The 27,199-nt window shown below is 37.8% G+C and overlaps 1 protein-coding gene across 1 annotated transcript in view; it reads right to left on the bottom strand.

Moving 5' to 3' along the window:
- Nucleotides 1–27,199, bottom strand: part of ZFAND3 (zinc finger AN1-type containing 3) — a 303,349-nt gene that overhangs the window by 61,861 nt on the left and 214,289 nt on the right. The window contains exon 4 of the mRNA XM_053913849.2: nucleotides 6,126–6,191. Within this exon, the coding sequence (XP_053769824.1) occupies nucleotides 6,126–6,191 (66 nt within the window). The remainder of the gene's footprint in view (nucleotides 1–6,125; nucleotides 6,192–27,199) is intronic.

Here is a 27,199-nt window from a genome sequence, read left to right as displayed (position 1 = left end):
CAACTTTTAGATTAGAAAAATTTTGGCAATATTGCCAAATATTTGGTATTCATTTTTCTCCCTGCCCCAGAAATCAATCTCCTGTAGGACCTAAGATGAGAATGCACAAGGTAAAACTTTTAGTACAGTCGTACCTTGGTACTCGTCAACTTCAACTCGTCAAATCCAGTACTTGTCGCGTTTTGATGAGAAAAGATGTTTCAGCACTTGGCGCTTGCTCAGGACTAATTGCACTTGCTAGAGCTTGTATGAGTCACAACACCGCCCCACAAAAGAAAACACGTCATCATTCGGTATTTGTCGGTTTCAGCACTTCCCACGAGTCCGGGAGAAATTAACAAGTTCCAGGGTACCACTGTACTTTTTCTTTGCCATGACAGATTTACTGTTTTGATCTTTCTTCAATAGTTACATTAAATGCTAATAAAATATGAAAGGTTTATATTTTCCCTAATATTCTCCTGATGGGAACTTGCAAATTACATAAGTAGGTCAAATTTCTATCTTTCTGTCTCAAATATTGATACTGGAGACCTGAACGAAAAGCTGTACCTTAAGGACCAAAAAGAAAGAAGAAAAGAAACAACTGAACTACACAGTTGAATCAGACCCAAATCTACCTTCCTTCAAAGCTCTACCGAGTCCTTCCTGGAAGTCATTTCCAAAATGTTATATTGACCAATATGGTTTGTAGTCACTGACTCGACTCTCTAGGATTAAATGTGCTGGTTGAAATGTTTCCATGAGTATTGACTCTACCAGGAGATAAAATACACAACTGTAGGTATTTCTAAGATTTACAGGGTCACCTCTGATTTAACGCTGCCACCCTTTAGCTTCTGAATCAATTTAAAAGATCTTATATAAACCTCATGCTAACATAAGAACAATGAAACATTCCCCTTTAAATGGCTTCTGAACACTGATGTGGAAACTGTTCAGCACATCAATCTTCTCTTAACTCGCAGGTAAAAGGGGGTTTCTTTTCTTGTCTTTGTAAAACCAGACAAATATCACAAGCAGGTTGCCTGAGAGAAGTGAATCAAAAGGGTTTTTTAGGGAGAAAAATGGAAACAATGAACAATACAAGGCTATATAGTTCATGTCCCTGCTCATCACGCTGAGAGGAAAATAGGTGACCTAAAAGGGTAACCACGTGCTAAGGTGAGGAGAGGAGAGGAGCAAAGGAAAAGAAAGGAAAGGGGAAAGGCAAGGTAAGGCAAGACAAAGCAGACAAAAAGATATATAAACTGAATTAACACACTTCTTATACAGTGGAAAGATGATACTTTCCAGAAAAACTTGGTGTTTAATGGGAGTTTCTAGTCCCACCTGCTTTCATCCCAGGCAATAAATACTACAGCTCCCTATGGTCCCACAAATAGCTATTTTACTTGAGAGCCTATTACTATAATCACATTTTTAACATACACAGGGCATCTTAAAACCATCATTTTCCAAGTCTATCAGAGAGAATATTATTTACTCAACATTATTTGCTGGAAGAAGAGTAACAGTGACTAGAGATACAATGGAGCAAAAGTGTGTAGACAACACCATCAAGTCTGTAAGCTTGTTTATGACTTTTTTTAACTTCACAAATAAAAGGACTATAAAATGGGAAAAAGAAAAAAAAAAAAGCCAGAAAGTGGTAAAATAGGGAAGGATGAACTTCCCTTCTTCACATGTTAAAAAGTCTATCCCTTGATATATCCAACCTGGGCCCTAGAGCTAAGAGTTAGTTGGTCAAAGCTCCACTGGAGGGAGCAGAGTCCTTGGGTCAGTCACTGTTCAAGGATCCTGCTGGAGAGGAACGATTTCTCCACGAAAATTTAACACAAGACATGGTCTGGCTGTCCATCACAGCTTAAATTTTAAAGTTCACCAATAGCAAGCTCCAATAAATAAAAAACAAAATAACTTCTTTTGCTGTTAACATTCTGCAAATAAGTCTTACGAAAAAGTTATATATGTCTTTAAATAAAAATTTCTAAGAAAAGGTAATAGGCCTCCCTCCTTTCACACAAGGCGCTTTAAACATAAAAATATAACTTCCTGAATATATCCATCTACATATCCAAATACCTTCCAAATAAAGCTGCCTGAAAAGGATGACCACAGCTCAGATTACAACGTTGTGGCTTAAAGTGTAACTTGGTAATTAGAAAAGAGGAAGGACAAACGGTGGTTTGTTGCCAAGGAAAGTAAACTCTTTTCCTTCACAATATACTCATTCTTGGCAGGAATGTTGTGAGAATTAACAAGGGAACATGTGCAAAACATTCAAAGCTCTTTGAAGAAATGGAAGCTCTCTCTAGTAATCTGAAGGTGCGATATGCTTTAACTCTCACATTCTAACCAAAGCAACCTGGGACTTGTCACCGTTTTTCAACTCTTTGCTGACTGTAGATATCCCAGAGCTCTACAAAGCCACACACACCGTCAGTGAATTTTTCTCTGCTTTAAATACCAAAATGATCATGGTGCTACTGTTTTTTTCATCTAAAGATTATAGAGTTTAACTGTTAATAGTGCTATGTGGTCAAAAACCAGCATCTAAAGAAAAGCCTTTCTCACCTAGTTCACAAATACAAACTGATCTTTCATTTGCCACTACTGCTTTTTGCAACCTGCCTCTTAGACTTCCTACACTTACAGTTAACACAAAGCAATTTTTTAAAGAGTTCCCTCTCACACTTTGACAGTTGTAGACCAGCCACTCTACAGTGCTTTCCACCTGTCTAAATTACAATACACTCTGATCAACAGTAGTCCCTTGAAACATAGAAATGTTAATCAGCCACTCAGGCTTCTAATTATGGACCTAATGCTAATTTACTAAAAAGAAAATGACCTGTTCACTGAAAAGGTCACTAACCATTTTTTGAGAGTACACTCCTACCTAGTAAGATATTTGGCTATATACCTTTAATATGTATACATTTATATGTGTATTTGCTGGTTTTAAACTGTAAATATGGAATATATAATAATAAAATGAATCTGAAAAATAGAAACTTTCAAAGACTGAGATAAAGAACTTTTACTACTTTCTCCCCACACCTCACAGACTGTACATTATACACCCTTCTTCAGAGACTGCTGACTTAAAGAACTACTAAGTATATTCTAGCCTAAGTACCCTTTTCCTAACACACATTATTACTAAGCTGGAGGTTGCTTTAAGTCCAACCTTGTATTGAACAGATTGGCTTGGAGGGGGTCGGTGAGATCTAATTCAGGGGGTCTCACCCCATGGAATAAATGATACCACTGTAAGGTAATTATTCATGGACCTCTATGCCTGAAGCCTTGTGCTCTAGATCTTTGGGAGAGCTATTGTTACTATGTCCTCATGGTAGAAGCACCACAGAGCATGTGTTAGAGGCATGAGTCCGCTCTTGAAGAACCTAGACATAAGAATACAAGAACACTCTAGCACGGTAGCACTATAACTGATGATGATCCCGAGACAAATGTTCAGGATCCCCACCGTGGGCAACTGCTAATTCCCAGACATGCAGAAAAATGGAGACAAAGAGAGTCAACCTGCAGTTTTCAAGGCAAATCAATCAGTTTACCTGTATGAAGCAGGAAGCTCTGTCCCCTAGTGTCAGGGCCATCATTTAAGGCTGAGGCAGTAAGGCTAGGTTAAGAAGCCTGAGGGGGCAGAGATAGGCTTCTTGAAAAGTGCAACAGGCTGACCTTGATGGCCTTTAGTATCCAAGCTGAGAAATCTCAAGTTTCCTTCAGGCTTTTTAGAAGATGGCCTACACATTGCATTAACTTCCTTCCAAGCCACAAATTCTCAATTCTCTTTTTCTCGTTAAGAGGTATGCAGTCACCTAAAAGAATGCCTGAAAATGTGTGACTGAGAGCTCAATTACTCGCTTATATTTCATTTTGTGAAATATATTACCATCAGTTCCTACTATAGTACTGAAATGCAACAAGACTGCGACCAACATAAAACCAATTAATTAAACTAGATATGGCAATGAATTTTGGTACTTCTCATCTTTTCTTCTTTCCAACTAAATTACCTACCGATGTGTTACCCACAGCATTTAATGGTTGGCCACTGTATATATATAATCTTTAGCGATAAGATTATACTATAATAGCAATTACCATTAAAGATGTACTATGTGAGCTTTATGTATATATTTCCTACATCAAACCTATGAGACAGATTTATCATTTGATTACAGATGAACAACAAATTTTGAGATGTTAACTTATCTATTTAAAAATCACATTTTGTAAGAGGCAAGGCTAGGCTCTGAAATCAGATCTCTTTTAGAACTCCTATTTTTAAAACTACTTCATTACATGCTATATTTCCAAATCTGTGTTTCTCTTTCTCCATATCTCAGTCAATGATATGCTTTTCCACTGTCTGGCTAGCAGTGTAATTATAATACAATATGATAAGCAATAACATGATGCACTGCAAAACAACACAGGCTTTAGCATCTGAAAGATCTGTGTTCAAGTCCTGGTTCTATTACTTACTAGCAATATTACCCCAGGAAATGTACTTAATTTTCTGAGTACCTACTTTTGTCATTGTAAGAAGAATAACTCTCTTGCAGAATTGTTCTGAAGGTTACACGGGCATGCCTATAAAGCATATTGAATGGTGTCTGGTAATACAGTTAGCATGCAATGTATGTTATTATTTTTAGATACACAAAAATATTACTGGAGGAAAGAGACAAAAACAGACCTGCCTACAAGATGAAGTACACAAGTACATGACATGCAAAGAGTAATTCCTACTAGTTTCAGTGTCTAAGCTGAGCACACAAGCCTCTTTCCTAAATCTCTCAGGATGATCCAATTCGCTTGAGGCTCACTCCCTGACTGCTACCACATTGGTAGTACTAACAATAAGCCCCGCCCTGAGGGCCAAGGCTGGAAGGAGAGAAGAAACATTAAAGTACACTGTGTATGTGAAGTGCTGGACCTGAAATCAAAGGGCTCTGAATGTTTTCAAGCTTCTGGCTGGAGTGGGTAGGAAGCCGGCTCTGACTTCCCCTGGCTAATCAGGCCGGTCTATCTCACTCCAGAGCACAGTTCCCTTCCATCTCCATCAGGAACTACCCAGAGGACCTTGAATACTGACGACAGGAGGGATAAGAGCACGCCAGGACCATCTCACAGAGCCCTGCGTCAAAACTGGTCATTTCGAACAGAAAAGTAAAATTAAGTTCCTCAGAGTTCAATACTTGCATGTTACTTCTAAACTGCTCAAGGACAGGCCTGTTTGAGATTTAACATAAAAAATATGAGCATTTAAAGGGGCTGAGGTTTCAGTGTAAGTTTGTACACAGAAATAGTTCGTGCTATTTTTGCTTAAAAGTTAAAAAGGACTTTTTAAGTTATGAAAAATACTTTGAATGTGACCTTTTGAAAAACAATATAATTATTTTTACTCTTCCAAATATAATCCTTGAGATATTTTAAGTAGTAGGCCATATTATTGGAAAGGGCAAATATTGTTTAAAAATAAATTAAGCTATAGGCTAAGGGAGGAATGGCCATTATGACTGCTTTTTAGAAAGCTATAAGATTCATGGCTTCATATTTAATAAAAATGTCACAGATGCACAAAGATTTCTGGGAGACTTTATGTATCTGAAAAAGATGATTTTAGCATACCCTATGGCTTGAAGATGAAAGAGAGAAAATAATTTTCCAAAACTATTAGGATATTATAACAGGTTAAAACACTGATTATCTGTACTATAACTGATTTCCCTCTACAGTCTCCATTATTTAAATAATGTTTTTTAGTAAGTCTAATATATAGACAAAGTAGCACATGCTAGAAACAGGGCAATGTATGTTTCATATTTTAGTATTCTTCAGACAGTAGAAAGTAGGTAAGCTGTCCACCTTCTTGGTGCTGGCTGCCAGCATTAACTCAATCTCACCTCCAAGAGCATCACTTTGACTTCAGCTCACATCCACTCCCAATAGTAACCACATAATACATCACTTCAAAATTGATGGAAGAAATTAAAGAGCACCCTGGCAAGAACACCACATTAAAAACAGTAGCTAATTTCCGTAAAGGATTCAGGTCAGAATGAATCCAGATAAAAGAATGATGTACGTACCTGTACCAGAAGATCTTTTGGTAGGTGTGATTAATGAGACATGAGCTGTATCTGTGCATGGCCCACCTAGAAACAGAAAGGTAGGCACATCAGTCAAGTCATAACCGCTCCATGCCCATAGTTGCTATCTTGGATACAGAGAAGCCTAAAAATGCACGAATCGACTGGGAAATATGCATAAGAGGGGTAGTAGAAAGAATAGAGAAGGTGGTAGCTGTGGTAGGTTAACCTTAGTTAGGCAATTTAGATCTGTATTCTTTCTATATTACAACATGCTTTTTGTAAAAAAAATCAAGTCTCTCAAAATGTTAAGAAGTAAAAGAATAAAACTTTAACTAGAACCCCAATGCAGGTGAGAGGAAATTGCTCACATGTCTGGGGAGATGAGTTTTTCCACAGTGCGTAAGCAGGAGTATTCCCTCTTAGGCTGATCTCGGTGGTCACCCTACCTTTGAATTTATTGCAAAACTAGTAAAGGGTGCATGTGCCTAAGGAAAAACAAACTGCTTGTCAGAAGAAATAAAGATCATTTTAATATAGAAAGAGAGCACTGCTGACCAAAAAGGAATGTCTCGTTTAATTATAAGAATATGCTATGAAGAGGGCCTACATGGAATCTGTGAGGGCCCAGAGATCTGACAGACATATAGATAGACAGGTAGATGGATATAGATATAGTCAGTTGGTGGGTAAAATCTTGAATAATTTCAAGACTACCAACAGATTCTTAAATTGATACTGATACATACCACAACATTCCCCACGAACCATGCCCTACCTTCTGAAATAGGAAGTTATTATATAAACATAAAGACCAGTGGCTCTTGATATGCCCTAGGAGAGGCAATAGTGATCATCACAATGGAACAGAACACACAGGCAAACGTTACACATATATTTTGAAAAGGCTCTCCAGGTGACTACAACTAGCAAAGGTAGACATGGTTAACTGACAGAGGTGTACGTCCCCTATGACAAGACTTCATATCACTGAAGTTATTCATTGATGAGGAAAGAAAGATGAGAGAGCTCTGAGATCTTCCTAGAGTTTATGTCACCAAGACCCATGGGTTTAGAGACCTGGAAACCCCACTTAAGAGGAAACTGTTAGTCCAATCTTTCCTTGATACAGGAAAGATTGTTATGCATTGTTGTAACAGCAGTAAACCTTAGTGGGTGTAAGAAGACACAGAGGAGAAATGGAAAAAGGGAGGAAAGACTAGGTAAGTGTGTTGTAACTATGTGCTACCCTGGGTTAGTCTCATGCTCAGGGAGCTTATGATCTGGTTAGGAGGACATTTGTGTTAATAAATGAAGAACAATACATGACAGCAGTAAAGAGCTGGGTCAAAAATGATCAAGTGTCCAAGAATATGGAACAAGTAATGAACGCTAAGTGTAATCAGGAGGAATATTCACTACTGGCTAGCATCAACTGAAAATACTTCTCAAGAACTTGAAAATGAGGCAGGAATTGAAAAGTTAGAAAGACCAAAAGAGCAGGGCCTTTTTCTACAAACATCACATTCCCAAAAGAAAGCTTAACATACTGAAATTCTAGGGATCCAAATGGGCGACTGTGACATGAAAATAAGCAACATGGAGAGACGATGAGCTGTAGGAAAACCGAATGTCGACCCCACATCCTTGAGAACTCTCTTCTGGGCACTACCTTCCATAGCTCCATAAATATGCTATAGCTTCTGTTCCCATGAGGGTTTGTTCTTTATTTGCTCGCGTTCTTATTTCTGGGAAAATAACAGGCTTTTATACAAGACTCAGTTTAAGCCCTGGAACTCTTCGGTTTCTTTACCAAACAATGGGGATAGCAAAACTGCCCACGAGCCACAGTGTCGATGAGAATCACCTGGCAAAAAGACTGCATAAACTATGCCTTTTACATTCTGCATCACCACTTTCTCTGTCACCAGACTTTATGCCCCCTAAGGCCAAGTCCCAATTTGTCATCTACTCTTGGGTTATGACTCACTGCAAACTGCTTGATTTAATCAAGAGACTAATGGACATTTATTAAAATTTTTTAAATTGAAGTACAAAAAAATAAAATAATAAAATACAAAAATGCAGTGTAAAAATCTTAAATGCACACCCTGAGGAGTTTAAACATGTATACACTTTTGTAATTACTATCACATAAAAATACTAGAGCATTTTCGGAATCCAGAAAGTTCAAGGGAGCATTTTTAAAATACAGATTCCCAGACCATGACTCTGGAAATTCTGACACAATAGGCTGGGGCAGACAAAGAAAAAGATTAGTGTACATTTTTAAACCAGCTGAGCACAATGTAAATATTTAACAGCCCAGTTAGTTCCAGTCTCTGATAACCATTTCTTTAACTCCCAGCTCAGTATCTGGCCAAGATCACTGAGTTTCCACAACATAGTGAACTACACAGAACAAAAGAGTCAATAATGGCTTAACCACCAGAACACTTAAAAAAAATCATAAAATAATTCATCTAGTAAAATTACAAGAAGTGAGAAATTGGTCAAATCAAACCCCCCTAAAGAAATTTGGCTGGGATTCATGAATTAACACTCTCGTATTCACAAATGCACACTTTACTTCATCTGTAGGTTGAGAGTTTATACTTTCTAAACCTACCTCCTAATTGAATGAATTTCTGTAGGTTTGGCAAATACGCAAACAACTTTAAAGCCACCTACCATGTCTCAGCATGCATTACCAGGAAACTGTTCTCCGGAGAGCTTGTTAAACTAACACCACAATCCAGCATATTCACTGCACTACAGTAAAGTATACACAGAACCACAGGCGAGCCAAAACAAACTGACAGCAAGAATAACTGGCAGGAATAATATATCCCAATTTTGATAATTGTACAGTATTACAAACAGAGAGCTTGGAATTCAGTTTGGTCTGGCAGACCATAACCAATGAAACCCTTTAAAAATATAAAATTCTTGTACTGTCAAAAAAAACCCCCAAAAAACCCACAGGAGATTATGATACCTACTGTTACACAATTATTTCCAAATCAACTGTTAAAATGAATACAAGAAATTATGAGCCATGCTATGAGAACCTTTTCAGGTTTTTGCCTACAATAATAAAAATATACCATGAGCCCCATATGGTTATAGCAAACGAAATAATTTTGAGAGTTGATAGTAAAGGTCAAAGTCAGGGCATCTGCTCCATCAAGAAATGCTGTTGGCTTTTTCTTTTTTTTTTTTTTTTTAACTGGGCTAATGTCTGAGAGAGGGCCTGGTTATATGGTCCCATAAATCATTGTAAACCCTGCTACTTTTGGCCTTCCTTCCTCTTCTTCCCAAGCATCAGGGTCAACAGAGCTAATAACTTAAGAGAAAGGTGAGAAATTCTCTTGATTACTGGATTCTATTGGTGAACTGTGTGTGTGTGTGTGTGTGTGTATGTGTGTTCAGTGGGATCAGGTTGGAGAAATAAATGTATTTCTAAGCACAGCACGATTCCCATCATTACCTTCTAGCCTATGTTAGTGGCAACTGAGTTTCAAGTTATAAGTTTTAGATTTTTAAACATTTTTTTTAAAGTATAGAGTTCCTTCCTTAATCTGACAGGATCTCTGGGGATTATGAACCAGGTAACAAGACTAACCAACCCAAACTAACTTTCAGCCAATCACCATGAGTGCTACTTGCTTTCTTTTGCTAAAACAAATTAAAAATCTGAATTTTTTCAAGTTTCTTCATTATCTGAAGATATTTAGTAACAGACTATCATTTAGCATTTGATACTACATTTGGAGGACTTTTTCTTAAATTTCAACAACGTAAGAGTCTGGAATTTGCAAGTAAATAATGTCTGTGGTAGCTTGTGGTTTGTGACCAAAAGTCTGAATATTCACTGTATGTTCTTCTAAGGAATGTTTCTATTCTTGTATTAAAGGTGTCATACATAATGCAGCACTATGGACCACATCTGCAAGTCCACATGAGAGCCGTGAAATGAAATTCTTTAGCTGTATTCCCAACAACTAGAAATTCTTATAGCATTTGCAAGAGGGTAGTGGATTTTCCTGAGAAAACAGTACTGATTTTCAGGCCTGTAAAGCTGAAGACGGGTCAGATATACATAGTAATTTCACTGTAATCTGTAAAATCAGAAGGACTGAATAAAGGTATCCCATTAACTATCAACAGTTACATTGCAAGCTAAAGTAGCAGAATTCTTAAATTTCCTTTTTCAGCTGTAGAGTTACGGAGCATGCCAAAAAGCCCTGAGCTACCCCCATGTGTGCTCCACTCCACAGACTGGTTGAAGACTATGACTCGGGAGGAAGTAGAGAACACAGGTTTGGAGGGCAGCTGCATTTAGGCTGGCAATCATTTTAGGCACTCAAAATTTAAGACTGAATAAATACAGAAAAATAGTATTTCTCCTTAACCTTGAAAACAGAGATCAGTATCTACCCAGAAAGCTTTTGTTAAAACAGCTGTGATGACTGGTCATTTTTGGCTCCAGGTTCCACTAGCCTTCATTGGCTGCAGTTACACATGTGCTAAAACACATCAATTAAGAAAAATGGACTGCCAAGGAGTCAGTTCGCTAAGAATTGCCAGAAGCTTCAATAATCAAACAAATATTCTATCAGCTCTTTCATGGTAAGTGCAAACATTAATACACAAAAATAGCCATTCCTTTTGCAGATTTATAACACTTCAATATTCTTGCTTAATTAACATGACATTTACATAACACTATCTAATTAATTTCCAACTAAAGGCACTGTGGGCTAATTAGAAATGCATCATCCTTTTTTAACCAGCTTGTCAATTCCACTCTATCTTAATCTGCATGATGTTTACCTCTGCAGCATCCAACTTTTCCAGCTCACTGTTCCAGAGGTGATTTTGGACAACAAAATCAAGGAGCTACAATTCACCACCACCCCCCTCAGAGATTCGTATCTTCAGAGTTTTTTGACAAGGCATTTCAAAAAAGAAAAAGAAAAAAAACATGCACTGGAGATAGTGAAATAAACTACATTTTCTCCCAATATGACCTAAATAAGAATGTAAAACGGACTTCTGGACAAGATGGCAGCAGCACGGGCAGACACACCTTACCTCTTCCCACAACCACATCAAAATTACAAGTAAAATATAGAAAACCTTCTCTCAGGAATGTCAGAAATCAAGCTGAATGAAAGTCTGACAACTATGGAATTAAAGAAACCACATCGACCCAGACTGGTAGGAGGGGCAAGTCATGATATGACTAGTCCAACACCCACACGAATAAAAATTCAGGAAGGATATCTTGGGAGCAAGGAGTCCCAGACCCATCCCAAGCTCCCCCAGCTAAGGATTCCAGTGCTAGGAAATAAGTCCCTACAACCTCTGGCTGCAAAAACCACTGGGGACTGAGTCAAGGGAAGAAACTTCTGGAGCCCCAAGCAGTTCCTATTAACGATCCCACACACGGACTCACCTACTCAGACTCACTCCCTCTCAGCTCCAGCACCAGGGTAGCAGCTTGAAAGGTACCCGGTGGTATACAGGGAGACACTGAAGTGTCTGGCACCAAGGCGAGCAGAGGCCATTGTCCCTTTGCTAAGCCCTCTCCCTACAGAGTTGGTAAACTGGTGCCATATCAACCTGGCTAACACTGTATGACCCACCTTGGAGATCCCCAGAGGCTCTGCCCCACCCAATTTACAGGCCCACCCAAGCTGCTTTTCCATAAGAATGGCTGGTAGTGGCTCCTAAATCCTATCAAACAAGCAAGCTGGCCACAGTGAGCCACAGCAGCAGCCACATTACACTCCCAGCTTGGCTTCACCTGGGACTCTCCAAGCCCAGCACAAGTAGCAGCCATCTCAGATTGCTTCACAGCTCAGACAGGGTGCCCCACACAAAACAAAGGTGGGCGCTGACCTTGGCCTGCACCACCCGGGGAAACCCCAGGGCCAACCACCCAGTGGACAGTACAGACCACACTGCAGCAACACCACCCTGCCATGCACAGCTGACCCTCCACAGGTGGTGGAGGTTGGTGGTTGGTGGTCAGTGGTCACAGCCAGTCCTGGCAGCTGACAGGCCTGGGTAAATCCCTCCTATTGATCTGCCAACAGCAACCAAGGCTCAACTACAAGAGGAGGGTGCACTCAGCCCACACGAAGGGTGCACCTTGAGTACCCAGCCTGGGTGATAGGGGAGGCTGTGCCAGACACCTACTGCATTAAGGCACACTACCAAGACACGGAGTCAAAGCAGCTCTACCTAACACACGGAAACAAACACAGGGAGGCTGTCAAAATAAGGAGACAAAGAAACATGGCCCAAATGAAAGAACAGATCAAAACTCCAGAAAAAGAGCTAAACAAGGTGGAAGGAAGCAATCTATCAGATGCAGAGTTCCAAACACTGGTTATAAGGGTGTTCAAGGAACTTAGTGAGGACCTTGGAACCGTAAAAAAAACACCCAGTCAGAAACAAAGGATACAATAGTTGAAATAGAGAACAATTTACAGGGAAACAACAGTAGAGTGGATGAAGCTGAGATTCAAATCGATGATGTGGAACATAAGGAAGCAAAAAACAACCACACAGAACAACCAGAAGAAAAAAGAATACAAAATAAAGGAGGAATACAAAATAAACAAACAGCCTGTGGGACAACTTCTAGAGGTCCAACATTCACATCCTAGGGGTGCCAGAAAAAGAGAAAGAGCAAGAAATTGGAGATCTACCTGAAAAAATAGTGAAAGAAAACTTCCCTAATTTGGTGAAGGAAACAGACATGCAAGTCCAGGAAGCACACAGTGTCCCAATTATGATAGATGCAAAGAGGCCCACTCCAAGACACATCATAATTAAAAGGCCCAAGGTTAAAGACAGAGAGAGGCTCTTAAAAACAGCAAGAGAAAATAAATTAGTTACCAGGTGGCTACCAGATTGAAGGAGGGTGTAGGGAAATGGGTGAAGAGGTGAGGGGATTAAGAAGCACAAATAGTTACAGAATAGCCATGGGGATGTAAAGTACAGTATAGGAAATAGAGTAGCCAAAGAACTTATACACATGCCCCATGGACATGAACAGTGGTGGGGGGATTGCCTGAAGGAGTAGGGGATGCTGGATGGAGGGGCAAAGGGAGAAAATCGGGACAATTATAAGAGCATAATCAGTAAAATATAATTAAAAAATGTAAAGCTATCCTTTAAAAAATTCAAAGCATCTGTATATCTTTAGCAGTAAACTGTTTTCTTTTTTTAAAAGCTTTCCATGTACCCACAAAGACTTAATATAGTAAATTGTAATAAATGAATATCAGGAACAGAGCAGAATGCATAAGAAAGTAAGTCATCTCTTTAGAAACCAAAACCCTATCCTCCAACTTCACCTTAAACTTGCAATTTATCAGAAAGAATACATCTAATCTGTCCACATAACTGAGATTGAAAAGTGCCATCGACTAAAAAGAAGAATAAAGATAGGAGTGGCAGCTGGTGCCCCCACCTCACACCTTGACATGTAGCCCAGCAAGTCCCCAGCACGGGCCCTGGCTGAGTGGTGGACAGAGCCCCCCTTCTCCACAGAAGTAGTCACTCCTCCAATGCCCCAGGAGTTCGTGGAGATCTGCACACGGCACACTGATGTCAGCCTCACCCAGGTTCCTGACGGAGAAAAGGGAAAAGCCACCAAGGACAGATACAGCGTGCCTCCAACGGCCTGATTCAAGTGGGTAGACTGGATGAGGCATGGGTAATCTGTTTGCAAGCTTGTTCAGTGAGCAAAACTCCTGAAGATTTCAAGATTGCAGTGCACTGAAATCTGATGTACTCAGATGACTTGAAGGAATAACCATGTCCTTTATCGCTGAACAAATTCTTATTATTATTAAGATCGATCCATCTGCTGCTATTGATCAAAGTATTATTATATTCTCGCCCTGGACGGGTTACTCAGTTGTTAGAGCAGAGTCCCAATACAACAAGTTTGCAGGTTCTGTCCCCAGTCAGGGCACCTATAAGAATCAACCAATAAATGTATCAATAAGTGGAACAACAACAAAAAAGAGATGAGTGGGAATCTAAGTTTACAGAAATCACATAATAGTGCTCCCGTTTCTCCAAATGAAAACTGCCCAATTAAACCATTTACAAAGCTTATGGCACGATCTAAGTGTTGATCTCTCAGAAGTTCTACCTCTAACTCGTCTCACACCACTCAGATCTAAACTAAGGAATTCATGAGAAAGGGATTTTCAAAGTGGGTTGAAGTTGCTACTGGTAGCCCTCTATTTTGCTCACAAAGGGCAAATTTTCATTACCATTCCATGTCCACACCCTTAAATAATTACAGTGCGGGGCAGTTTTGCAAACACAAATGTGTACGTATGTGTGTGCTCATCACCCTGTTGTTCAACAGAAACAAAATTAAAAATTCTCCCACACCATCTTCCCCAGGGAAAACCATTACAAGCAAAATAAAATCAGGAATGCTTTCCATTTACCCTGTATTGATGAACTCTTCTACAGCAGAGTGGACATCCCTGTCATTGATGTGCTTTGGAAGAAATGCTCTCTCCTAAACAAGCAGTGACATCAATGGAAAGAGCCTCATGGGCAGGGACAAAGTTTTATACCCATCTTGGTAATCTACCACATTAGGTAATCAAAATATATTTTTCAGTAGGGAATATAGTCAATAATTCTGTAGTAACTATGTATGGTGCCAGATGGGTACTTTTGGGGTGATAACTTTGTAAGGTATTACATATATATGTGTCTAATCACTGGGTTGTACACCTAAAACAAATACAATATTGGATGTCAACTGTAATTGAAAAATAAATTAAAAAATAAAATAGTATTGAAAACTGGAAATTTGCTAAAAGAGTAGATTTTAGGTACTATTATCACGAAGTTAACTATGCAAGAAAAAGAATGTTAATTAGCTTAACTGTGATAATCACTCTTTATCCTTATATCAAATCAGCCTGTTGTATACCTTAAGAATATATAATTTTTATTTAAAAGTAAATAAAAACAAAACAAAGCAAAAAAATATTTTTTTTTCACTATTGAATGAAAATGATCCAGGCTAAAAGTAATGACTGGACATACATAGCTCTTCAGAAGGGAAATAGAACCCTTAATAAATATAGTTGATTTTCATCATATTTACATGTTGATCGAGGTACAGAAATTCTGAAACATCTTGGTCTTGGAATCTTTTTACATTTGAAAATTATTAAGGGCCATGGCCAGTGTGGTTCAGTTGGTTGGACCATGATCCCGTGAACTGAAAGGTCACAGGTTTGATTCCCAAGTCAGGGCACCTGCCTAGGTTGTGGATTCAGTCCCTGGTCAGGAGGTGAGCGAGAGGCAACTGATCAATGTTTCTCTCTCCTATCAGTGTTTCTCTCCCCCTCTCTCTAAAATCAATAAGCATGCCCTTGAGTGAGGATAAAAAAAAGTACTAAGGGCACTAAAGAGCTTTTGTTTATGTGGGTTATACCTATTGATGTTTACCTGATCTGAATTACATCTGAAAAATGTAAAAATATTATCTCCATTAAAAATTCCCAAAATAACTACACATCAACATAATGTTTTATGAAAATTAACTGCAAAATATTTTAAAACTATGAGAGTGGCCTGGCTTTTCATATCTGTATCTATACTCAATCTATTTCAATGTGTTGTTTATATGAAGCATATGAAGAAAAAACACACCCTCACACAGATATGTGGTTGGATAAAGAAGGACTTCATGGATCCCCTGAGTGGGTCTTGGGGACCTCTACACGTCTTTGAACCATCTTTGAACCAATAAATGTATTAGTTCAATACATTTATTGAATTCTATGAATCTAAAGGTTAATACAATTTCCAAACTCCTCCATACTTTCCTCACGCCAACTGGTTTATTCTAGTCTTGCAGAAACCAAGTGATGCCCTAGTATAAGTAACAGTAAAAAGGTTTGCCCATTTTAAACCAGATGATAATATTTAAGTAAATAAAGGCAAGGGACAGTGGAATAAACTCTACAGTCATTTCAATCCAGGATATTTTATTTCTGCTACTTGTAGGAAAAGTAAAAACATGTTTCATGAAACTCCAAGGATTCTGAGCAAGCAGTTGAATTTGTTCTATTTCAGGTTTTCAGATGCAATCTCTCACCTAAAACCCTCATGGCCAAAACAGAGCTTCCCATGTATTAAAATACTGGTCGATAAACATCTACTACAGCACTTAACACTGAAAGTCTACGCCACCATCTTGGGGATCAAAACTAAGAACCCTTTTTTAAGAGGTTAAAATACCACCTGGATAACAAACTCAGTTCTATTTTTAAACACTTTTGTTTCTTTCTATAACAAAGAATATTTAACATGGATATGAAATCAGGAGCTGTCACTTCTCCAATTAAGACTTCAGTTCTGACTATTTACAGGCTTAACTAAGGCCCAACTCAAATTTCTCTATTTGCATTTTACCATCAACACGAGCATGAATCTTATAACATTAATGAAGAAACACTCAGCATTAGAAGAGCTTTTATTTTTTTGACAAAGTTCAGCAACCAAGAGCATTTTCATAAACTTTAGACTGCATCAGCAACTGAAAGGCTGCAATACCGTCTTCATAGAAGGAAGTGACTTGTGCATGTTCTTCAGAAGACACTTCAGAGAAAACGGAAAAAGATGACTATTTAGGCCATAGGTATTATCCCATGGACATTTAAAAAGAATTTTGAACATAAGTGTTCTTCCTTCCTTTTCCTTTGCTGAGCCTCTCCTACAGGCCGCTGTACCAGAGCTGGCAATGTTTTCAGAGTGACAACGACTGGAAGGTACCTTATCCAACCTTGTTTCACAGAGAACACTTGCAGGTCTTACTTACAGGACTTCTTTTTGCAAGTAATAGTTGAAAATGTCACAATTTGAATTATGCAGAGAAGTGATTTTATCAATATTTTGGAATTTTAAAAATTCCTTAACAAGGTAGAATCATATTTTTAATCAAGTCTAAAGAATAATCCTTTTGATAGATCAAAAATTAAAATGGTTATGAAGTAACAATGCATAAATAAAATGTAAAGTTATGTATAGTCATTTTTTGGCACTGGCAGCTCTGAATTTTCAGAGAGAAATTCACAAATATAATTAAAATTCACAAATACAATATTCAGGTAACACCCAAATAGATGCCCCTATTGTAATAGGATTTCTTTCAGCCAAACACTTCTGTCATAATAAAGCTTAGGTTTAGTTTAAAATCAGCTCAATGTTACCCATTACCTGTGTCTACACAAAATAAAAACAGTACGACAACTGCAAAGGGCTAAAGCTGCGTGAAGTGTGCTTGTTCGCTATGACCTTTACTTTTACAGCAAAATACAGAGCATTTCACTTAATAAGAACATTTAAAAAAACTGCATTTGCAAGATGGAGCAGTGATGATTTTGCTTCCAAACCTAGTTTGAATATCAGTAACTGCAGACCCTGACAAAGGAAATCTTTATGGGAAACCAACCTTTTGGATTTGTAGATTTCTAAAGGGACCCTTGAAAATGAGTGTTTAAAGTTTGCCAGTCTTCTCCCCTGAAAAGGGGAATTATCTTGAAGAGGGAAATTCAGATGAGAAAAAACTGTTATTTCATAACAGGTAGGTGGCTATCTGCACAATTTTAAAAAGCCTCCCATTATTCCCATTATTTTAAAAGCTCTGTTAAAAGTGATGACTTGTCACCATATAAGGCAACCAAATTTCTAAATGTGGTAGGGAATCTAACCTTTTCAAGTTACTTTATCTTGGAATTACCAATTGGCACAGAAAATAGTAAAAGAATATGAAGTTTCTGTTCAAAATCAGGATCAGGCAATGAGACACTTCTCTTTAATATATCAAAACACATGAAGTTTCTAAAAATAAAAATAAGGATACTTCTCTAAATATTTAAATCAGTCAGCATATGACTGCTGACTGATTTGCCAAGCACTATGCTGGGTGCTCTGAGGCACAACAAAGCAGCATAAAATAAAGTCTTTGCTAGCTCTGGGTTAAGCCTATAAATTGGCTGAGTGAGATGACATCCTCATCTCCAAGAGGTTGTCACCCACCACCTGGGAATTAGCACCAAAAGGGCCCAATTTGCTTGTGGGTAACAGATGAAGTGATTTAAAGAAGCTAAGAGCTGAGAAAGCAGCATTGTTCCCTCTCAGACCCATCCCCCACATACATTGCCACAGTGCAGCTACATGGGTTGCCCCACCCTGGCAAATACCTAAGGCTCTGTGCCCCTTACTATGTAAGAGGTGCACGAGACCAAAAAAAAAAAAAATGGCCCAGATGAAAGAACAGATCAAAGCTCCAGAAAAAATACAACTAAGCAATGAAGAGACAGCCAACCTTCCAGATGCACAGTTCAAAACACTCATAATCAGGATGCTCACAGAATTGGTTGAGTATGGTCACAAAACAGAGGAAAAAGTGAGGGCTATGAAAAATGAAATAAAGGAAAATGCACAGGGAACCAACAGTGAAGGGAAGGAAACTGGGACTAAAATCAACAGTATGGACCAGAAGGAAGAAATAAACATTCAACCAAAACAGAATGAAGAAATGAGAATTCAAAAAAATGAGAAGAGGCTGAGAACTACTGGGACAACTTTAAATGTTCCAACATCCGAATCATAGGGGTCCCAGAAGAAGAGGGAGAGCAAGAAACTGAAAACTTATTTGAAAAAATAATGGAGAACTTCCCCGATCTGGTAAAGGAAATAGACTTCCAGGAAATGCAGGAGCTCAGAGAGTCCCAAAGAAGTTGGACCCAAGGAAGTACACACCAAAGCACATCATAATTACATTACCCAAGATGAAAGAGAAGGAGAAAATCTTAAAAGCAGCAAAAGAAAAAGGAGACAGTTACCTACAAAGGATTGCCCATAAGACCATCAGCTGATTTCTCAAAAGAAACCTTGCAGGCAAGAAGGGGCTGGAAAGATGTATTCAAAGTCATGAAAGGCAAGGACCTACATCCAAGATTGCTCTATCCAGCAAAGCTTTCATTTAGAATGGAAGGGCAGATAAAGTGCTTCCCAGATAAGGTCAAGTTAAAGGAGTTCATCATCATCAAGCCCTTATATGAAATGTTAAATGTTAAAGGGACTTACCTAAGAAAAGAAAATCACAACTATGAACAGTAAAATGACAACAAACTCACAACTACCAACAACCGAACCTAAAAGAAGAAAAACAAAAACAAACTAAACAAACAACTAGAACAGGAACAGAATCACAAAAATGGAGATCACATGGTGGGTTATCAGTGGGAGGTGGAGGGGGGAGGATGGGGGAAAAGGTACAGGGAATAAGAAGCATAAATAGTAGGTACAAAATAGACAGGGGGTGGTTAAGAATAGTATGGGAAATGTAGAAGCCAAAGAACCTATATGTACGACCAATGGACATAAGATGGGGGTGAGGGGGTCATGCAGGTAGGAGGTGGGGTAGAGGGTGGAGGGGAATAAAGGGGGGGGGAAATGGGACAACTTAGTAACAATCAATAAAATATACTGAAAAATAAGTATTAGCAACACAAAAAAACAAAAAAAAAGAGGCAGTGATGAAGTCAGAAGAAGAATCTCCTTTTTTTAGTTTAACACAGTACCAATGGGAGATTCATTTGACAAGTTTATGGACTAGAACAAGATTAGAAGCAAGAACAGTACAGATTATGGCTGTAATCCTGTAAGAAGATGTAATCCTATGAAAAGTGACAACTTCTCAGACTACTATTTTTCTACATGGAGCTTAAATAGAGGATCATAAACAAAGAATTAGGAAATATGAACAGTATCAGAGTAATTAAGATTAAGATTATTTGTATACTTAGATAACATTTACTCTAAAATTAAGAGTCCTTTAATAGATGAAATTTAAAAAATAAGAACACTATATACAATTTTATTCTAATAAATTTAGAAATCTAGATGAAATGGATGCTTTATAATAGTATTAATTGCCAAAACTGACTTTAAATGAGGTCAAAAACACGAATAGTCTAATATCAGATATCAGGTCAGTTTTAGGAAAAGTTCTTCAAGCTGTCAAAGAATAGATACATTACATAATGTCAGAACATAAGACAAAAGGCTACATTAAAGCATAGGAAAGAAGCTTTGCACATCACATATAAACACACACATATACAAAACTAACTCACTTATTAAAAAGGTGTAAAATTTAAAGTAAAACTGGCATTTTGAATTCAGCAGTATAATGAAAGAACTAGCAGGGTTTATTCAAGGAATGGAAAGATGGTTTAACACAGGAAATCTATTAAATTAGGAGATTAGATACTAAAGGAGAAATCCACATGACCATCTCAACAGATGCTGAAAAAGCATTTTATATAATTCAATACTCCTCTCAGATTAAAAATAATATTAGCAACTGTAAACAGAAGAGTTTTCTTAATGTTATAAATAATATCTACAAGAAACCTACTGTAAAACCATACTTGTGAAATCATACTAGAAGCAGACTTATCAGAGTTAAGAATGAGAAAAAGAAAAAATATAAAGCTGTGAAGAAATTCTAGCAAGAAATGTATAAGGCTTATTTAAGAAAATGATATATCTTTACTCAAGAATATTTAAAGTTTGAATAAATGAAGACAAATAATATAGACAAACTATATGACAAGACTCAATAGAGTGTTAAAATGTCCACAATTATCCCCAAAGAAATCTATATTCAATGTAATCCTAATCAAAACCATGCTATAACTTTTATTTTATTTTCATTTTTATTGAGTCTTACCTAAGGATATGTTTATTGATTTGAGAGAGAAGAGTGGGGGGAGAGAGAGAGAGACAGACATCGCCGTGAGAAACATCTATCAGTTGTTTCCTGTAAGCACTCCAGCTGGGGATCAAACCCACAACCCACATATGTGCCTTGACTGGGAATAGAACCTGCAACCTTTTGGTGTATGGAATGATGCTCCAACTGACTGAGCCACCTGGGCTGTAATTTGTAATAGATCTTCAGAAACTGACTATAAAATTCATCAGGAAGAGAATATACAAAAGAATAGCCAATAAAATTTTAAGAACATAAACTAAGGAGGACTAGCTCTATCAGATATAAATACACACCCCAAAGCTATAGTCCAATCTCAGAAATATACAAGTAGACCAATGGAACAAAATACAAGAGCCTAAAAACAAATCTATGTTTGTATAATAATAATGACATTTCAAATCAGGCCTATTTAACAAATGGTTTTGAGATAACATTTGGGAAAATAAAAGGTAAATCCCTACACCTCATATCATATATAAAATAAATTCCAGATGGATTCAAGAGCTAAATAAATTGAAATGTAAACTATAAAAGTATTAAAATATAGAGAAAATATATTTATAACCCTGCGATACAGAAAGCCTTCTAAGAAAGACACAAACCTAGAAGACAAAAGACCAACAGACTTTAATTTTAAAATTTGCATATTTTCTAATGGAATCCAAGGTACCCAAATCAAAAATAAAAGCCAAGCGACATAACAGAAGAAAATATTTGTAAGATATATAACAAAGATGTATTATCCAGGATATGAGTTGCCACAAACCAGTAAGAAAAAGATAGCTAATAAATAAGCAAAGTGCAGACAGGCAAATCACTGGAGACATAAATAACTAATAAACACATGAAAGAATGCTCAATTTCACTATCAGTAGAGGTTGGGAGAATGCAAAAAAACAAAACAAAACAAAAAAAGGAATGCCTAACATTGGTAAAATATGAGAAACAGTCTCAAACACTATTCTTAGGAGTATAAAGTAGTAATGTAATTTTGAAATTAATTTGGCCATGAATATCAAATTTAAAATATACATATTCTCTGACTTACTAGCTCCTCTTCCATGCTCCATTAGTGCTTTACAAAACTTTTTACTTCACATGGTTATAGTAGTGAAGTATTAGAAATAGCTCAACAGGAAATGGTAAGTATGTGGAATATTATGGAGCAGTTTAGAAAGAATTAGGCAGATCTCTTTGTGCTGACCTGGTAAAATCTCTAAAATATATTGTTAGATTAAAAAACAGTACATATAGATAGTATATTCTCTTTTGTATAAAAATAATAAAACCTTATATGTATGTAAGCATGTACAGAACTATAGCAAAGAATGTATAACTCAAAATGAATGAACATTGGTTACCTCTGGAATGGTTGGAAATTTGTTGGGGGTGGGGTGGAAATATTGAAGAAGCATTCTTACCTTTTATTATACACAATAAACCTGTATGTCTTTAACTTTACTTGTATTTTTAAAAATGCGATTGAGCCCCAGTCTGTGAACCAAAGGGACGCCGGTTCGATTCCCAGTCAAGGCACGTGCCTGGGTTGCAGGCCAGATCCCCAGTAGGGGGCACATGAGAGGCAACAACACATTGATGTTTCTGTCTCTCTCTCTCTCTCTCCCTTCCCCTCTGACTAAAAATAAATAAATAAAATCTTTTTTAAAAAATAGGATTAAAACTTAAGAAAAAGGACAAAATTGAAAAAGAATAATTTAAAAGTCATGATGTTGCTTTAATGTGGCCTTTATTTCAAACACAAGTTGAAGGTCAGGTGACACTGAAAGTGCTTGAACAGTTCTGATCCAGCTAACATTATGAAATAGAAATAATTTCCATAAGAAAACACTGCTAACCTGCTCAAGTCTTCCTGCATTTTGATAGGAATTAATTTAATGATCCCAAGCATTCATTACTGGTGAATTACAGCCATTCAATTCAACACAGCACATAACTGTACATTATTACACTGTACTGCCAAGTATCAGTCTTTTTAGAACACAGCCCTAGTAAAAGCAGCATACTGAACAGAATCAGCTTCGAGATAAATAAATGCACTGGGGGGGCGGGGAGGGGGTGAGGGGAAACCTTTAAATTAAAATCAAAAGAGACATTTAAAGTTTGGGCATTTTTCATTATGGGAAAGAGTCTTCCACTTTGAGACTATTATATCAGAAAAGCTCCATCTGTTGTATAATTATCTCTGATAAACGGCCTGATGCTTTGAGCTTCATTAGAGAAAAGGGAAGAGAAAGACACATACAGAGAGAATGGTAAATAAATCTCCCACCATATTTCACGTAAAACCAGTCAGGCAGGAAGTCATAAAATATTTTTAATAGTAATATTTTCTAAGTGTTCTATTAGAATAAGCCAGCCTGGTTTGTCCACTATGTGGTCTTCTGAAGTAGGCATACTCCAAAAAAAAGGAAAACTAGTTTCACTTAGGCATTATTAGAAATTAAATTGGTAAAACAAAAAGCCTAGCCACTTGCTGGCAGTGCTATTCATTTTCCAGGGGACAGACACGGGCAATGTCAGACAGGGATGAAGACTAAGTAGCCCCTGAGGTCCAAAGCATGTACAAAGACCCAAGAGCTGTCTGGCAAGGAAAGCCGTTAAAATGCACCCTCATTTTACTTTACTTTTTTAAATGCCCAGGGGAGCTAGAAAGTATCTTCAGGAACTAATTTCCAAGAAAATAATGTAATTCTCTTTGTTCAACCAAATTAATTTAACCACAGATAAAGAATGTTCTCAAATTTCTTTTGGGAATCACTGTCATATTAAAGAAAAATCCAGCCATCACTTGGAAATTAAGCTTCAATCATTAAAAATCTTCACTAACATTTGCTTAGTATGGCTCTCACTTTTTCTGTATGTTTTCTTTTGCTACAACAAAAGCATCTCCTGGGTAAATGCAGTATAAAAGAATAGGAAAAAACTCAAATATTATGATGAAAAAGGCCCAGGGCTGAGTTCTAGCCCTGTCTTGTGACTCAAGGCAGGTCATCACACAAACCCCTTTCTTATCTGTAGAATAGAAAGATTATCCACCTTGCCAATGTTGCTAACTGTCAGGATGATCCCATGAAAATGATGTTTGTCAAAGTGCTTTGCAACACAGAGATTGGCAAACTTCTCTGTAAAGGACCTCTGGGTCTCTGAGCAACTACCCAATTCCACTGCTGTAGAGCAGAAACACTCACAGAAAAGACATAAATGCATGAACATGGCTGTGTTCCAATAAAATTTATGAACATTGAAATTTGAATTTCATATTATTTTCATGTCACAAAATACTTTTGATTTGTTTCAATCATTTAAAATCACTCTTAGTTCATAGGCCATACAAAAACAGCTGCTGGACTGGCCCTTGGGCTATAGTCTGCCAACTGTGCTTGTAAAGTGTAGTTTTATATATGTGTTGGTTGCTATTTATTTCTGAGTATATGCCTCTACAGGGCTTAGGAGAGTGTTCTGCATCAGGTGGATCTTCTCTAATGCTAGATCGGAATATCAGAATACTTGAAAACAATTTCTTGCCATTCCTTTTCCCTAGTAGCACAGGTATCAGTTCTCTTCCTCTCCTGCTTAGAAAGAAACAGACCAGTCAATTCTCCTCCAACCCCTCAATTTCCATCCACTATGTAGTAGGGATTGAGGGGGGCGGGGGGAGAAACCTAGGCAGGCATGCGCATCATAAAGCTCCCAAACAGGTCATTAAATAGGAATGCTAAGGATTTTAAGAGCATGACAACAGGAAAGCTCATTTATAGGAGAGAAAAAGGATGGGGCATTTTTTGTTTATTTTTAAATCCAATCTGGTCTCTGACTTAAGGTAATCAGTCTCCGCCAGTCATTCAAAAATAACAACGAAACAACTTGTTCCAGCATTCTACCAGAAACCTGACATCATCCCCAAAATAGCTGATTCAAGAAAATGGGGGAGAGGAAGAAATCACATTTTATCCTCTACGAAAAAACCTAGTAAAAAGGTAGTAGGAAAAACAGAAATGTTTTGTTCCTTTTAAATGCCTGTGCAACACCCCTTCCCTCTGTAGTTTTCATTTGCATGCAATGTCCTTTATACTATAAATCACTACAGAGACAGACAGGCAGCTATGGTGTGGTGCCAGAGAGTAGGGCTGCTGACCTTGGGCAAGATACTGAATCACCCCGTGCCTCCATTTCCACATCTGTGAAACAGATATGGTAACAGTACTCACCTTACAGGGTAATTATGAAGATAAATTAGATTAATACAGATCAAGTACATGAACAGTCCTTGATGAGTTTGCTAGTGTTAGCAGTTACCATTACTATAACATTTCAATGCTGTGACAATTTCTTTGGTCACTATTTGAATTTTGTTTACACTTTTTTGGAAAACGTTTCTAAAGGCTAACATTCCACGGACTCTCACGCAGACACATAAGATGGGAGAGGAAGAGATGCATGTGTATTGGGGCAAACATCACTTGGATATATCTGTTTTATTTGACCTTCAGTCAGGTGTTTTAATGCTTTTGGATAAAAATCTGTATTTTACACACTCTTGTCAATAGTTGTTACTCTAGCTGCATTCTTTTCAAAACACCATTAATGTACTGACTCTTAGAACCTTTCTGTTCATATATTCACTTAACAGCAAGAAGTAGAAAGTAGATGTAAGCAATATTCACTCTCCTGATTATTAGGAAAAAAGTAAAACCTTTCGACAAGCCCCAAAGACATAGCACTTCCATTCCAGTTCAACACAATAACAATGGATCTATAACTACTGAACACTTAAAAATTACTCAGTATTTGGATTGGGAATCCCAAACCCAATTCTCCCACTCCCTACTTCTCCGTGCCTCTCTAGGGGAGGAAATTAAGAAATTCTGGTCCCTTGGGGATATGGAAAGATCAACACAAGTAATTCCCTGCCACTTCTTCCTTCATCCTGCTTCTCCTAGGTAGGTCGCAGCTGAAGAAATTTGCAAGGTATCGATGGATCAGGCTGTCTAATCTCTCCTGAGTCCTCAACACTCCTTGACCATCATTCTAACTTGTAACGCATTCACCCAGACAGCTCTGACAAACCTGTGCTTCCCTCGTCCCTATCTACCTAGAAACCAGGCACACATCTCCTCACTCTAGCATAGTTTTCAACCTAGGTGAGGTACCAAACCCATCTGAGAAAGTTTTTGCAAATGATGAACCACTGATATTGCTGCTACCTCCCTTTCACCTCAAAATTCTTAGGTACCTGTTTGGGAGAACAAGCCAGAATCTCGGGGAGAGGCTATGTATTTGAAAAGGTGACCTTGTGAGTAGAGACCTAATTCGTATTCTCTCCTAGCACGTAACCTGGTGCTTAATATAGTAGGCTCTCAGCAAAGACTCTAAATGAATATACAAAGCCCTGAAATAGTTTATTTAGGTAATCAATCTCATGATCACCAAACCCGAATGTCACTTGTCAGTTTGGAGTCTGCAGCATTTTCACAATGTTGAGGCAATATGCTATCGTTATTGAAAGCACAGGCTCTGAAGCCAGATTAGTGGGGTGGAACTTGAACTATACTACTTTGGGCGGAAGTTACTGAACCTCTCTGTAACTTCCTCATCTGTAAAAATTGAGAGAATAAGAGCACCTACTTTATAAGGTATTGTGAAAATGAAATGTCAGTATATATAAAGAGCTTAAAAGAGTGTTTAGAATGTAGCAAACACCCCATAAAGTGAGGTAACATTTTCATCTGAAGCCCAATGCGTGAATTTGAATCCTGTTTCTGGTAGGCACTAGATTGTGACCAGAGGCAAATTCCTTGATCTCTTTGTGCCAGTTTCCTTATCTATAGAATGAGGATAAAGATAGTATCTATGTCACTGGTTGTCAGGAGGAAGAAAAACTTTGCAAAACATCTATTACAATGTCTTGTACATTCAGTGCTCAATAAATGGTAGCTATTGTTTCTCAGTCTCGTATGTATTTTGGCTGCTGAAGTTGGTTTGTTGTGGCCTTACCCTGGTGTGTGCGTGGGTCCAGTCAGTTAAATTCCATCAGATGAAATCCTGACCGGCTCCAACCTTTCTCCATTAGACAAGGCGTTCTTAACCTAATGGCCATAGTGAGCTTTAGAAAAATTTTATTCAAAATTAAGTATAAATGAATGGTCTGTATTTTTCTGAGGCCATAGCTTTCATCAGCTCAATAAGTACATGACTCCAAACA

This window comes from Desmodus rotundus, chromosome 11 (genome assembly GCF_022682495.2).
Source record: "Desmodus rotundus isolate HL8 chromosome 11, HLdesRot8A.1, whole genome shotgun sequence".
Lineage (NCBI taxonomy): Eukaryota > Metazoa > Chordata > Mammalia > Chiroptera > Phyllostomidae > Desmodus > Desmodus rotundus.
This window is presented reverse-complemented; position numbering and strand designations above follow the sequence as displayed.